This window comes from Anopheles darlingi, chromosome 3, assembly GCF_943734745.1.
Source record: "Anopheles darlingi chromosome 3, idAnoDarlMG_H_01, whole genome shotgun sequence".
Classification (NCBI taxonomy): Eukaryota; Metazoa; Arthropoda; class Insecta; order Diptera; family Culicidae; genus Anopheles; species Anopheles darlingi.
In genome coordinates this window covers 31,040,939-31,055,938 of record NC_064875.1, presented here as the reverse complement: position 1 = coordinate 31,055,938, position 15,000 = coordinate 31,040,939, and the positions used below count along the sequence as shown (strand labels likewise).

Sequence of the window (15,000 nt, the reverse complement as noted above, 5' to 3'; positions counted from 1 at the left end):
GTCCGTTTTCTCAATCACGTTCCACCATCGCTTTTTCGCCGTCGGCACACACAGTTTATCTTCGTTTTGTTCCAGGGTTTTCGCAATGTGATGTGACGCCACGACATCCCCCGCGATGGTTTGGTGTTTTACTGTCTCGTTCTGACTCTTCGTTTTCGCAGCACCATTGCTAAGCATATTTGCCAAGTGAGATCATCACTTAGCGTTTTGCTCTAATCATTTACGGCTGTTTCAAGCAATGGTTGCTAGGCAGCTGGTGGTTTGCCACGAGCTGATTCAATAACATTGACTTCAAATCAACTCTTCGAAAGTATTCTTTGTCGTACCAGCACCGCCAGTAGCAGCTTAATTTGTGTACAAACGATCACTTTTCCTTTCAATCAGCTAACTGCGCTATCGTCAAGCATTAAATTGACTCGACAAACATGGAAGGGTTGGTTAGTTCCGACAGAACTGGGCTGTGCGATACATTATGTCGAGCTCCACATGGTTACGTTGATGGTAGCTTCTCACACTCCAAAAAAAAACGAACTCGCTGTCAACGAGTATATCGCAATGTTCCCATCCTCACTTCACGCGCTCCAGAACGACCATCATCATGACCATGCGGCGGTAAAAACCAACCACAAAGTACGCGAACGCGAATGAGGTCATCGGTTCAAGTTACACCCAGGAAGCCCATCGGAAAGGCGGTCCACTCTGTTACATTTTGCTCCTGGTTAATGGTGCTGCGCGCCTCCACAAAACGACCACAAAAGGAGTGCCAAGTCCGGTAGCCACAAGGCGGTTCCCATCCAAGTCAGCCGCGAGAGTCAAAAGTCAATGGTGCGGTGTGCTGTCTGTGGCAACCAGTAAACACTGCAAGCGCACATGTTGCAGACGCACTATAGTGACACGAACGACTAAACGAAGTTTAAGAACAAAGACAAGGCTCCCGGTACAACACGGACACATCGCCGTCTGGAAGCCGTCTGAGAGGCTAATGACACGTAGGCACATCGTTTCGTCGTCGTCACTTTTGGTCAGATCGCGGTCGTAATATAAACAATCCATCAGTGATAATTGAGTTGACGTTCAAAAAGGTTTTGTTTGATTAGAAACACCCAAACAGACATCAAGTGGTGTTAAACCTACATGATAGGATCCTGCATAGTGGTAAGGAACGCAGCACCGTATTTCAATCGAACTGAAATCACCTCAAGTCCACACTGACACCATCCGATCCCGATAACTACCGGTAAAGGAACGCGATATCACGGTCGCTCTATCGAACTCGTCTGCACCCGGCGTTAATTCGACGTAAACTGGAGACACAAGTACGCCGAATCCATCATGTCACCGTCGAAAAGCTTGTCGCACTACCACCCCATCCTGGTATGGTCGATGACGTCCACAGTCCCAAGTCGAAGAAGAGGAATGGACCGCGATCTCTCGCTTCTTATCGTTCATGAGTGCGTGCGGCTCGATTTAGTGAGGTTGATTCCTCCCCCCCTTGCACCAGTCGTTCGGGAAGCGAAGTGATTCTATCTACCTCTCTTCATCTTGAAGCAGCAGCAGCAGCAGCAGCAGCACTACGTCTACCAACCTATCAGAGCTTGAGTTACACGGCACCACGGCATTACAAAAGCCACTCGCGTACTGGACTGACCGATCGAATATGGGTATGTTACGTGCGCTGCGCTTCCAGTTTGCTTTTTTTCCTCTTTCAGTTACTTTTGGAGCATGGCATGGAGTCCTCGGAGACGGAGGAGAGAATTAAGAAAACAGTTTATGGGTACGGTCGGTGACTTGGGAGCAATTTGGCCCTGCAAGGAGGCAACCGGTTTCCACAGCAACCGTTCGTTTGTGCATGGTGCTTGTGCACGACTTGGTGCAGACTTCGATCAGCCTGTCCAAGTCCACCAGTCTAGAACGTTATTATAGCCAGGTTGCTTTATGGTCAAAAGACAGTTGGCGGAATGTAACCAAAATCCCTACGGTCGGACAACACAACACACATTTAATTAAGTGATTCCTCCCTCCATCGGATACATCACTTTTCACCAAATCGGTTATCGATACCGTGCCGCTCGGAGCGGGATTTAAATTTTAAAATGGAAGAAACGCAAATTATCAACGACCGAAAACAGCCCGAAACGAAATCCCCAATTAAATGATATCGCAATAAAATTAATACCCGGGCTTATGCTAATGTTCAGCGAAGGCCACGGAGCTGTGTTGTGCTGATAAACGCTGAGAAGCAGAAATCAACATTCTGCGCATACCACACACACACACCGCACAAAACACCAGGCACAGGTTGGTGGAGAGTGGTCGCGTTGATTGCGAGTTCGGCATCATATCATGCTAAAAAGCAAAAACCGGTTGCAGCAACAACATCTGGGGCGCAGCATCAGCAGCAACTTGCGCCGGAGAGCTTACGCAAAATGCTTTAGGAAAGATGCTTCGCAGACGCAGAGCCTGTTGAAGAACATTAACATTCCCCCTCCGAACGAGTTTATTTGCTTATCTAAATATCTGAGCACCGAATGCGAATTGATTTCGGAGCCCCCAAAATGGTAAACATAGCACTCCTCGCTTGATTGGATCACAAGTATCTTGTGTTTTCCTTAACTTCACCTCACACTCCGAATCGCGCACAGCATCCTTTTCGTATCTCAAAACTCCACAGCAACGCGATTCTTCAACCTGTTGTTTATTAACCTTGAACAACAGCGGCCAGTGCTCGGAGCACTCAGGCCAATCAGGCTCTAGCATAAATATTCTTCACCCTGGAACAACATCTGGAGAGCAGCATGTTTTGTTATTCAAAGGAGACTTGTGAGAGATGCTCCATCCATCCAATACCATCCCAGTAGTTTCACGCACAGCGTGCATCCTCGTCGTACACAGCGGCGTGAGGTGTCCCGGTGTGATCTGTGGCGCACATCATAACGTGTGGCGCAAGACGAGACCGAACGCTGCGATTTCTGCTAAATGACATCGAGCTTTCTGTTCTCCCTTCTCTCCCTGTTTTTTTTTTTGCCTTTTTTTGGGGTGCAAACCCACCAGCAATACTCAACAAGCAGGGGCGCCGTGTATCTCTGAATCCGAAGCGTGTTGATTTTAATTTCCTTTTTACACTCTTGCGCGTGGTGCGCACCCAATGAGGGCGATCTTGCTTTTGATTTATCTGTAGTAATCGGGTCCTTTTTTTGCGCGAAGCACCCTTCCTTTTTTGCTCCTGTCCCCCCCCCCCCCCCCTGTGCTTGTCACCTTGACAATCGGACCGCGCAATTCACTACAGAAAAAAGTCATTTACGCGCACATGCGGCGCGCGGTGTGCAATGACCGCGCGCGAATTCATGGCAACGGCAGCGGCGGCGGCAAGATGAAAGCCACAAAAAGTTCGCTCCGCAATGCGCCCTTTTTCCTTGCTCGCGCCGTAGCCGGAGAGTCGTGTACTCGTGTACACCACCCCTTTTCCTAGGCTAATGTAGAGTGGTCAGTGGGCATAACAAACACTTACAGCCATAGCCAGGTTTCTTATAGGCCGACCGGCTACCGGCGTCACGAAGCAGCAAAAAATCAAACCGATAGTAGCCGCTCTATTTTGCATCTCATCAACATTGCTTTTAATCAATTTGTGAAGCAGCTGACGCACAGAAGCACGTTATCAGCGGTTCACGGAGAATGCCTTTGGCGTGAGTCAGGACCGTGGGGTGGGTACAGTTAAAGGCTATTCGATCATCGCGAGCCAGCCAGTTTTTTTTTTGTTGCATCCATTCAATCCGCCAACAACCGAAAGTACAAACTCCAAGTGAAGGTATATTTTGATACACGGCTCATCACCACTCGCCGTCATTCCAGCCATGTCCTAGACGGTTGAAGCCTAATTTAATATACTTCATCAGGCAGAACGCCGTTGATGGGAAGGTAATTATAAAAAAGGGCCTTCATAGGTCCTGCGCAGCGGGGTATAGAGCGGGGTGGGGGAGCCCCGCATCCTGTCCAGCCTAATTGCACAAACAGAGTCTAATGAGGGGACCAGCGCTGCAATGATTACTGAATGATTAATGGGTTTTGCTAGCGTTACGATGCCGTTGTACTTTCGCCTAAACATAACGAACACGCCTCTTCGCGGTGTCCATACCTCTCACTCCATGATGATCCATACCGGGGCGCGCGAATGTTTACCATACAGGCCATTACCATTAAGGCGAAAGGGCTTCTTTCATTGCGCCGCATGCAACCACGCTATAGACCCGACGTTTCCGTCCCTCGCCAACATCCCTCCACAAGCCAAGTCAATCGTTCGTCGATCGGCGTGACGACTTCAACTCTGCGCACGCCCGAGGATCGTCCACTAAGTGTACATACCTGATTTGCAAGGTCGCAGCGAGGCTCGTTTGCCGGCCTTAAGAATCTCGTAATCATCCATTACACTCCAAGGCCCTGCTGCTCCTGATGGCTCACCGGAGGTGATGCCAACGGGCACCACACCAGCGGCGGCAGCAGCAACATTCGTCTCATGAGTCGTTCCAGCGATCGGTTCCGCGTCATCGGTGACCGCAGTGGCGGACGGCGCAAGCTTAAGCCGGCTCTTCGAAGCACTCCTCTTAAGGCTGAAGCTTTTGAACGCGCTCGACAGCTTCGATCGACGCATCGGTATGCCGCACATTTGGGCACCGATCGAGTCACGGTGATCATACTGCTGCTGCTGCAGTTGCTGATCGCGGCTAGCGACAGTGTTCGTCGTGGCCAGATCGAGCGCCACAGCATTCTCGTCCCTGCTGTGAGCGTGACCACGGGGACGCAATCGGACCGGTTCCTGCTCTAGCTCGATGTGGCTCCCGTACTGCTCGAACGTAGCTAGAGCAGCGGAGCTGCTGGAACTGCTGACCAGCACCCCTGCATTGCACTGCTGTGAGGAGGTACTACCGGCTCGATGCTCGCCAGACAGGGAACAGGAACGGTTCGATAGATTCTTCGATGATTTCGATTTACTTTTGAACAGTTTGTTCCACATCTTGCTTTGCTTGTGTGATGCTTGGCTGCGTACTTTCACCGGAACAGAACGGATTCGTTGACGGACGGTCTTTTAGCACACAACACTTCACCACCTCAAGGCACGCTTGATGTTCCACATTTTCATTCCTTCTCCACTACTGGTGTTTGTAGACACAATGTGATAGACGCTTTAAACGCTTTAATTGCACGATCTTTTCGTTCCCAAAACATTCACTACATTAAAAAATATTTATTAAAACGAATGTCCGGTACTTAACTGTCCTAGTTATTTACAGACCAGACTGCAGGCATGCAGCTTCTAGTATGCTGAACAGAATAAGGTTGCGCCCTTGGTCGTTCTGTCAAACAGCTGCAAATGCAGACTAGATTACCGAGCCCTTTTAGGATGGTGAAACGATCGAACGAAGTAAGCACCTTATCTTCTCATTAAGCTTTTGGTACTTGTCCCAAATTCCATTCACCATTCAATGTGAAAAGCAATCAAATAGAGGCTCGCTCTGTATCTCGCTAGCCGCCCCAAAAACAAAACCAGTGGAAGGGTCTACTACTTAAAGGTCACGGTACCGTATAGCCGCGCACCTGTCACCGATAAATTGGTAATTAAATAGTGTGTCTATTTAAAACGGTCGCCGTTGTTTTCCCTTCCAAAAAAACCGCGGCGACCACCACCGCTCCATCGAAACCGATAGTTTCCCTTTACTTTCAGCTCATTTCACCCTTCATTTCACTCCATTTCGGAAGCGGATGGAAAACCCGGGGTGGAAGGGGGTGCCGCTTCATCTCCCGACCACAACCAACCGGTGCAGACATCATCAGTCTGGGTCCCTTATGGCGGCCGAGAAAGCAAAGCAACCTCAGCGAAGAAAGCCCCCCCCCAAACGCGCCGATCGCGCGCCACACATTTTCAATCAATTTCCTTATGGGTTTCTGTGGCTTTTGCTCCTAATAGGCTATTTTCGGTTCTTTTCTCCCGGTTACTTTACCTGGCCAATAAAACACAAGAGCGTGGCGAAGGGTGGCGCCAATTCCCCCCGTATCTTCGTCAAACATGGCTCACCCTTTCCCGGGCCAACTCGGGGAAAAGCCTCCCTCCCCCCCCGGGAAAATTAGGTACGTTTTTCCGTATGGAGGCGCGCGATCAAGCGAAACACAGTAGGCGAAAATGTGTCCACTTGAAGTGAGAGGGACAGCGCACAAAAAATAAACCAAAAACAAACCAAGCGAGCGGGGCGGGAACTGGACTTCCGAGATTTGCCAATTTTAATTAGCCCGTTGGTGAGTGTTAGTTTTTTCTACCGAACTTTCCATTAATAACCACCCGTAACCGGTCCATTTTTTTTTCAGAGTCGCGATAATGATTGACGGCACAATATTGGCACGATACGCGTTACCGCGGTGCATAATAACTTTCATCACTTGCTGCTGGCTAGCAAGTCCGATTACTCCGGTGCACCACTCCGGTATGGCAAGTCCACAGTAATACAGCGCTGATGACCTCTCCGACCAGCACTGTCTTTGTGTCCAGTACGGAATCTGGAGGGATGCAAATCAATTTCCGCTATCGCGCCCCCTCCCAACGCCATTGGTCAGCACCTAACGACCAGTCATCACGAATCCGTGGCATAATCAGCAAGTGATCCCGAAAGATCGCTGTGAATCTGGGAGGGAAAACGCTAGTCACACACAGACACACACACGGAGGGGGAAACGGTTGTTGCACAAGCCCCCTTCCCTTTATGGACGCTACTTTGCGAATCGGTTTTTCGAGAAATTCCACCTCCTATACTACTCTCCTGGAGTCCGGTACGCTTTTTCCCACAGTTCTTTTTCCTCCATCATGGGTGTTTTGTAGGAGCTTTTCACTTCACTGTCGGGGCCGCTGCTGGAGTTCACCTTGCTTCACACCTTTTCCGATTGCTAAATAACTGCGCCAGGAAATTAATCTCCTCCTGCGTGCTACCAGCACACACACACACACGCAAGCACACAGCCACTCACAAAAAAACAGGCCTGCTATGCTCCTAATCACTATAATATTCATATGAGTGTAGTGGCCGGCGCCATCAATCACGCGCAAGGAAAGAAGCAAGCCTTCTTCCGGAACCGTCGTTCGTTTTTTTTTTTTTCATCCCCCTTTTTCATTCAACTTCCACACGGCACCTGGCACCTGGCACCCATCCATTTTGGGATTTTCACCGCCACCATGCACCAGAGAGTAGTGTGACCCCTCATTAGCATCACTCAAATCGGACGGCGACCACTAAGGCGAAATGTGCGGCGAGAAACGCCATCGCGACTCGCAATCTTGTCTGCCCTCGTGGGGCATTGTGTCGGTCGGTCGGTCGGGTGGGCCTCCAGCACACACACACCAAGGGCTACTGCACTGCATCCGGAACTGCACTGCACTTTGGCACATCATTAGTGGGGAATATGAATGCAACAAATCGCGGCGGCTTACATCTCAACGACACACAACGAACGGCTCACCAAAATGATCTACAACACAACAGACCCACCGCACAGTTATCTCCGCTGGCTGTTGTTATGCCCTGGCGCCACCGTGTACCGTGCCTGGGACGATCGTGACGATCCGGACGCCGTCAAAGTCACCAAGTTACTAATGCGGCGCGGATGGGGCGGCCCCAGTAGTGTTTCTGGTGCGTTATCTCGCACTCTCACTCTCGATCCCTCGAGTCGAGGAGCTGGGCGGTTGTTGATCGCGCTATGCTCTCCTCGCTCTCGCGTGATCTCGCGCTATGCTCCAACGAACTTCCATTGCCACTGCGGTGCGGTGCGCGGCACGGCAAACCACATGCGAGGCGGTCTCTTCTCGTGAGCAAAGAGGCAGATGCGGCCGGAGCAGAAGAAGCAGCAGCAGCAGCAGCAGCAGCAACGGAATCGGCTCTTCTCCCGAGCGGCGAGGTGCCCCATTGGTGGTACGGTTGAAGATGCGATGCCCTTCACTACACACTCTGCACGAAGACAGATCATGTGCCAGGAGCGCGAGAGAAGAGATCACGATGTCTTCTTGTTCTTGGACTTCTCGCGGTGGTACCGAGCGATCATGGGAGTCGCGGTTGAAGTGGTGGTGGTTCTCGCACATCGGTCTCATCACTTTAATGTTTTCGGTGGTGCGGAGGTGCCGGCAGAGGAACAGAGTCCGGGTTGTTCTGTTCATATTTATAATTTCAAATCAAAACTTTTGCCATCCAACTATGCGCTGAGAGACGCCTCCAGCGCGTCTTGGATTCACAATTGATCGATCTGTTTGTGAGCAACGGAGGCAGATCGGATCGCCTTGCCTTGGTTCTGATGGATGCACTTCTCACTCAATGATTTCATTGTATCTCTTCTAAACCCTCGCACAAACACACAGACATCAATGCAGTTGATGCAATGTCTCTCCCCATCGCGATGGGATTGCATATGTTTTTGCATGCATTGACATGTGTGAGACATTGACGCATCTTGTGGAGGATCCTCACGCTTAATGGCGATGGTGTAGAAACGGGAAACGAGCGTTGTAAATAAAGTTCACACAATGCTTCCCCCATCCCCCGGGGGGGCGCATCTTCATGTCTATGATGGCCGTCAACATGAGTCACAACATCAGCTTGCAGGGTGCAGAACAGAAATACGCACAGAAACGAAAGACGAATGACGGCTGTTTGTTACGGAATCGACTTATCGATGTTTGTTTGCCGTTGTGGTCCACAGAAGTTTAGTGAAATTTATGTTTCGCCTAACACGCTAACCCATGTTCACCCGACAAAAAGCTATCGCAAGATGCTAATGCCAATATCTATGGCCGAAACAAGTGTCATCCCTCAATCGCCCTTTATAGTGGTTATCCCGCTTTCGTATACAAACCTCCCCATGGCTCACTCGATACTAATCACCTTTACACACATTGCAATCCAAGCGGTTTTTAGCGTGTGAAAACCGCCCCACGACTAAACATGATCCGGAATGAAAACATTCGACGTGTAAGGCAGGACACAACGAGGGTCGTCTTCGGGGATGGTGCAGCAGCATCATCATCAAAAAGTTCAATAAAACACCTCCCCGGATCCGGTGCCTTCCGGATCGTTGTCGAAGTCGACGTAGCGCAGTAGGCTGCAGGAAAGATTTGGGTTTTATTTTTGAAACATCGCGCCCAACTCACATTTCCCATTCGCCGTTCTATAGAGTTCGTAGAGTTAGTCGCGCCCCGGCGCATCCTCTCAGCAGCACCGGGGATTGCATTTCTGTTCGTTGTCCGCGTTTGTTTATGTTGTGTTTTGATTTTGTGATGTCTCCCCGTTAGCGGAACGGAGCTCGCGTTCACAGCCATGCATGCATGCTGCCACGGAACCTGGGCGCGTTCTCTAACTTCTTTCCCTTCTTGGCGGGCGAGAAAAAGGGCAAAACAAGATATTCTAGAGACCCCACGCTCGCCAGAGTCGGGATGCAGAGAGAGATGGAAAGAGAGAGAAACATATACTGCTGCTGAACTGGATGTTGTCAACTGACGGACCGGCCTGCTAGGTCGATGGTGCTGACGATGGTCTAGAAAACAAATCTTTGCCAGGGCATTAGAGACGAGAAACGACGTTTGCTGCACATTTGAGAGCGATGCGTGAGCAGCAGCAGCAGCAGCAGCGGGGCTGAGGCCTAATACAGAAATAGAACGGCCACGCTTCGCTATCGCAATAATCTTCGGCGCTGTTGCGGAGGCGTCGTTAGATGCAATTGGTCAGGGCGGGCGTGTAGGCCGGGAAGACTCGCAGCGAAGGCGAATAAGATCTCTTCACAAATCATCGGCATGAGTTATCGAACTGACCCCGTGGAGCTAGCCCCCATCTCGCTTGGGCAGTCACGTTCGGGCTATTACTACTGTGGTTCAAGCCCAGCGGTAGCACTTTGATGGGTTCTTGAACCCCCTACATCGGCTGACCACTGGAGGCTCGCTGGCCAGACGGGCCAAGCCATTGAACCACACAAGCCAGCGAACCATGACCGGAAAGCGGAACACATAACTTACGGGATTGCGATTCTCGACGTGGACGAGACCTATTGACCGCTACCAATTGCAAGCGGTGTAGCGGCTCCAACTGTCGAGAGGGCTGCGACTGTGGTTGAGCGACGTCTATTGCTATTGCACAATTTGTACCTTGTCAGCCTCCCAAGCACATCAGTTACCTCGCGTACACACACGGCTAACACCACACAACCCTTTACGTAACGTGCATGGAAGATGGACGAGCTAGCAGAGGTGGAATATTCTTCATACCGTGTGGTCCAATAGAAGGAAGTGATGTCGCTCCTACGACGACGACGGTGACGACTACCGACATTCGAGATGGGCGGGCTATCGGAGTGGAAAATAAATCCCGCCACGCCGCAATTGCACTACTTTGGATATGGGACTCTGGAGAGCCACTGTACCGTGTAGCGCGGTTAGATGTCGCATAGCGAGATGAAGATACGGAACATTTGCAATCATTCCTCCCTCTCTTTCTCTTTCACTCTTCAACATGTGCCACGATCGGTCTAGCGAGTCGAGCTCAACTCTGCCTCGGCAAGAAACTAGATCCTCGACTCGATCATCAACGCACGCAACAGTGTCAAATGTTGGGCGTAATGAAGCTGGATGTACGTTTCACTTGTCATTATCTTCCGTTTTTGGATGCGGCCCGGATTTTGTACAGATTAGACGATCTTCTACGATGACAAGATGATCTTCTATACTGCACAACGGTATAACCTGCTCGATAAATCTTGGATCATATCGTAGGATATCGAAGAAACCATCGCTCTGTTGGATGTAACTTTAGCATGTTATGCATCGTTTTAAGCAAGAAATTGGAAGTAGTAGTAGTGATACAGAAGATATTCCAACAAAAAGAAACTTTTAGACATTTATTCTACAGCCTTAGATTTCGAGTAGACTGTAAACCTAATTTTTGACGATCAAGGTCATTTGATTGGGTCGCAGCGTACATTGGTGCCTGCAAATGATTATCGGCTTGTCCTGCTGGAAAAGGCTCCTGAGGTTATGTTTTGTAAACTATTCCAACACAACAAAGTGTATAACAAGATTTGTCTTTGGGACCCTCGAATCAAGTCTCTAATTCTGATAGAAAACCTTCAAGAGCTTTAAACTAAACAGAGTATTCCATAAAATGAATTAGAACAGATTGCGGCAAAGTCAGTATATTCCAAGGCGATATTTCATCTAATTTCCTGAATGATTCAAAACATACTGGATGATGAAAACTAGAAGGTATTGCATATCATAGAACATACGCAGATCGAAGTAGCCTATTACCCTGCACTCACTTTCTGTCACATAATTCCAGTGACTAGAGGAACGATACAGGAAACGAAAGAAAATAACCTAGTAACCTAAACCCAAAACATATGCTAACAATGCTAGAAGCAATTCATATAATTACTAATTTATCAACAGTCAATTGCAAATCTTCCAGATTTAATGGGTAACCTAGTTGCCTCATAAATCCCTAAACCAAACTCTCTCTCTCTCTCACACACAACCGTGTCATCCGATGCTTCCTACATCCCGTTACGCAGGAGACAAGTGAAGAAAGATGTTAGAACCTACAGCGAATACAAATTATCGTCTCTCCAAGAACACGTGTTCTTCCGTTCGTACCAAATTAATTTGCATGCGGTGTACACATAAACACCTACAAGCCACAGCAAAGAGAGAGCAACAACGCCCGCCGCCACTATGACACTACAAGCATGAAAATGGGAGCAAGCGGACAGCGGTCGTATCATGTGGTTCGCTGCTGCGGTCTCACTGCATCTTCTGTTTGTTTGTGCATTTCTTATGTCCCGTTGCAGTACTGTTGTGTGGCCCCGTCGCACAGTCATAGGCGCACACGTAAAACGGAACCCACTGGCGCGATGTGTCGACATTTCCAGTCCGTTCTCATACTTGCTCGAGGATGAGCTAACGATACCGTCGTGGCTAGGCTTTCGGCCGAGCAGCATGTAACGCAATTATCGGCATTTAGTAATGCGGGCACATCGCGTGCGAGCGTACGCGGTTGTCGATCTTTTTAAAACAAAGCACGGGGACTGTATGTAGCGAATGGCATCACCGCAGCCCCCCCCCCCCCCCCCCCCTTTTGGACACCGACACCACAAAAATGGTCATAAACTCTCGCTCCATGACCCGGCGGCAAGAAGAGGAGTCCCGCGTGTTCCGCGAGGGTGAAGTTCATCTGCGAGAGAAATTCGTTCGCGCACCAGTACCAGGTATTTAACGTCCGCTCACCTGGGACAGCGCATTTGAGAAACGGGTGTAAAACGCTGAAGACGATCCCCGTGTAAACCGAGGGGATGGATGCGAGGAACCAATAGCGGGAACCAATGTTCGTGCAGCGCGGGCCACCGATGAACGATTACGGCACCCGTGGGGAGGAAATGGCGAAAGTTTTCCGGTGACCTGCGCGTTCGTGCCGCGTGTGCGTAGCTGTTTTGTTTGCCAGCCAGCCCCGCCAGCTGGCAAGCACCATTTTTCCCACCATTCAGTAGCGCAGTCACCTGCCTGTGCTACCGGATCTGATTCGATGCGAACGATTAATGGGTTCGTTGCTGCAGCATTAGGGGAGGGAGTGGACGTGACGTGCACGCCAGGCGTTGGTGTCGACCTTTTCTTCTTTGTCCCTTTTCTTCTCGCCCTCTCCTCTAAATCAACATTTTTTATGCCCTTCAAATACCACGCCAATCTGTGGGAGTGAGAAAACATCGTTCAATGCATCGCGCCTCCGCAACAACAACGGCTATCTGGCGGCCTGCGTGCTCTATTATGTGTGTGCGGATGAAAGGATTCAATCCTGGAAGTGATCCGTTACGGTGGTCGCGTTGGTGGCCGCCACGCCGTAATACCACGAAATCTCAAGTAGCTCTGCTTGGTTTCGCACCCACCCTTTTTATCACGTGAATCATCGTGATCATCGTGCCGCCCGTGGGCCACCATGATCGAAATGATCAACCACAGTCACCGCGTCGCTAATAAGGCGATAGTGCTTCGCGTACAGAAAACTACATGTCGGCTATAAATACGGGACGGACTTGAGGCCTAGTTTTTCGAAATGCTACCCCAGCAGCAAAGCAGAGGACGAGATGAGATGCACGGCGGTCGGTTGGTTGGCGGAGTTGGTTTCTATGCACAATTCGTCGAACGAACTTCGTCGACTTCGTTACTTGGCTGCAACGGTGGGTCTCCGTTGCTCTTCTATTTATACCAAGCGTTGCGTACGATATTCTCGTTCTCGAATAGCATACGCAACGCAACGCAGATCAAGCAGGCGTCATTTTCTTTGGTGGATATCGTAAAAGTAAAGATTGCGTTCTGGCGTCACTTCGTGGGACCTCCGCGCGTGGGGGATGCGGTGCAATGCAGGATCAATACTACATGGATAGTACAGGTGAGACCTGACTGCAGGCTGTCTAGGTGACTCATTCGCACTTGGAACGTTCTGCTTGTGGCCTGAAGAATGAAAGCTGATTCACTCACCTGTCCAGCTGCCTTCATAACGATCTGTAAATAAGGGAAAATAAACGATGATTATTTGTTTGCATTGAGAGAGTTTTTATTGCTAGTTAAAACGGACAACTTTTATGTCAAATCTTTCTTAAAATTGAATAACCATGTAGTAGGCACGTAGTAAATGAGGGTCTCATTTCATTCAACTAATGTGAACCACCTAAAGGGTAAAACTGAACATACAGCGGGTTACAACATTTCCTAATTGATGTCGGCACATGTAGTAACTACTACTTCCAAGTGGTCTTATTTGTAATAATTGTTATGAGATAAGAGATATTTCGAAATGAAAGATTTGTATGGTTATCTGAAGTAAGATTTTTGGGACTGGACTCGATCTATTTAAAAATAAATACTTCCAAAAAGTTATTTGATTTTGGAAACTCAACTGGCAAATCTCTAGTACAGTAGGCGAGTTCTAACGTGAATGAAAGTCTAATGCGTTATAGTAACATCGCACAAACCGCTGTATTCGATGCAGCTGCCTTGAATCTGAATAGTAACTATCGTGGAATTTCTATAATCATTTATGTATACATTCATCAACGATTTGCTTGTCCCTGGTTGATTGAATGTACTAAGCTGATCTTGCAAGTTGTGAGGATTGCGCTTACTCATCAGACGCCTTGGCATCCAATGCATCTTACCTCGCTTATACCAAGTGTAATGCATGATTAATAGCTTCCGGGATTAGATAGTCGATCAATGATTACTTCTAAGGTTTCCATATTATGTAATTGCCAATTAAATTCCTCTCTCATTTCATCGTCCACAAAAAGTCTAGACAGTTTAACCCATAAACAGTCAACTGAAATCCTTGGAATCATGCGCTGACCTCAACTGAACTTCTCTGGATCATGCATTTCAAATTCCCTTCCCGAGCCCTTCCCGAGCCGAGTTCTTATCGAGAGCATTTTGAACCCGGCGTGTAATGCTGAAAATCTCTTGCTCCACCAGAAAGTGAAATGAGTGAAATGAAAGCAACGGCAGCTTAAAGCGGCGCCGACCGTTGCACAATTCCTCTGCTTCGATCCATTTGACACCGAATCGAGCGTGTACGCGGGCACATTAGTCTAGAGGGCATTCTTCCAGTGCAGCCAATTGAAATCCCTCTTCAACGATCCGTGGCTGTGTGTGTGTGTCGAGAGAGCACAAACCCCGTTCTTCTACTACTGCTTCTACAAAGAGTAAAGATGCCGGTCGCACGCCATACGGAATCGGTAAAAGCCGACTGGACTAATTACTGCGTCCCGGAAAATTCTGCTCCTGCCTTGCCAGTGCATCACTTCTTCTGGCAGCCCCTTAGCCTGCTACGACCGATGGTGGTAGTCGAACCCAAAAATGGGATGTTTTATTTTTAGCCATACTTGCGCGCAATCACCGTCGCTTGACATCGCCGCGAGTGCATCGCCAGATCGACCGTCGTCGTC

General features: G+C 49.2%; 1 protein-coding gene across 7 annotated transcripts in view; it reads right to left on the bottom strand.

Annotated features, from left to right (window-relative positions):
• Nucleotides 1-15,000, bottom strand: part of LOC125956426 (probable serine/threonine-protein kinase DDB_G0282963) — a 36,461-nt gene that overhangs the window by 9,684 nt on the left and 11,777 nt on the right. For 2 of the 7 annotated variants that reach the window (XM_049688288.1, XM_049688289.1), the window contains exon 3: nucleotides 13,541-13,564. In XM_049688288.1, coding sequence (XP_049544245.1) covers nucleotides 13,541-13,564 — 24 coding nt within the window. Of the gene's footprint in view, nucleotides 1-4,359; nucleotides 6,055-13,540; nucleotides 13,565-15,000 lie in introns of those variants that run through there. The other 5 variants (XM_049688282.1, XM_049688285.1, XM_049688284.1 and 2 more) reach the window with 4 other exon arrangements.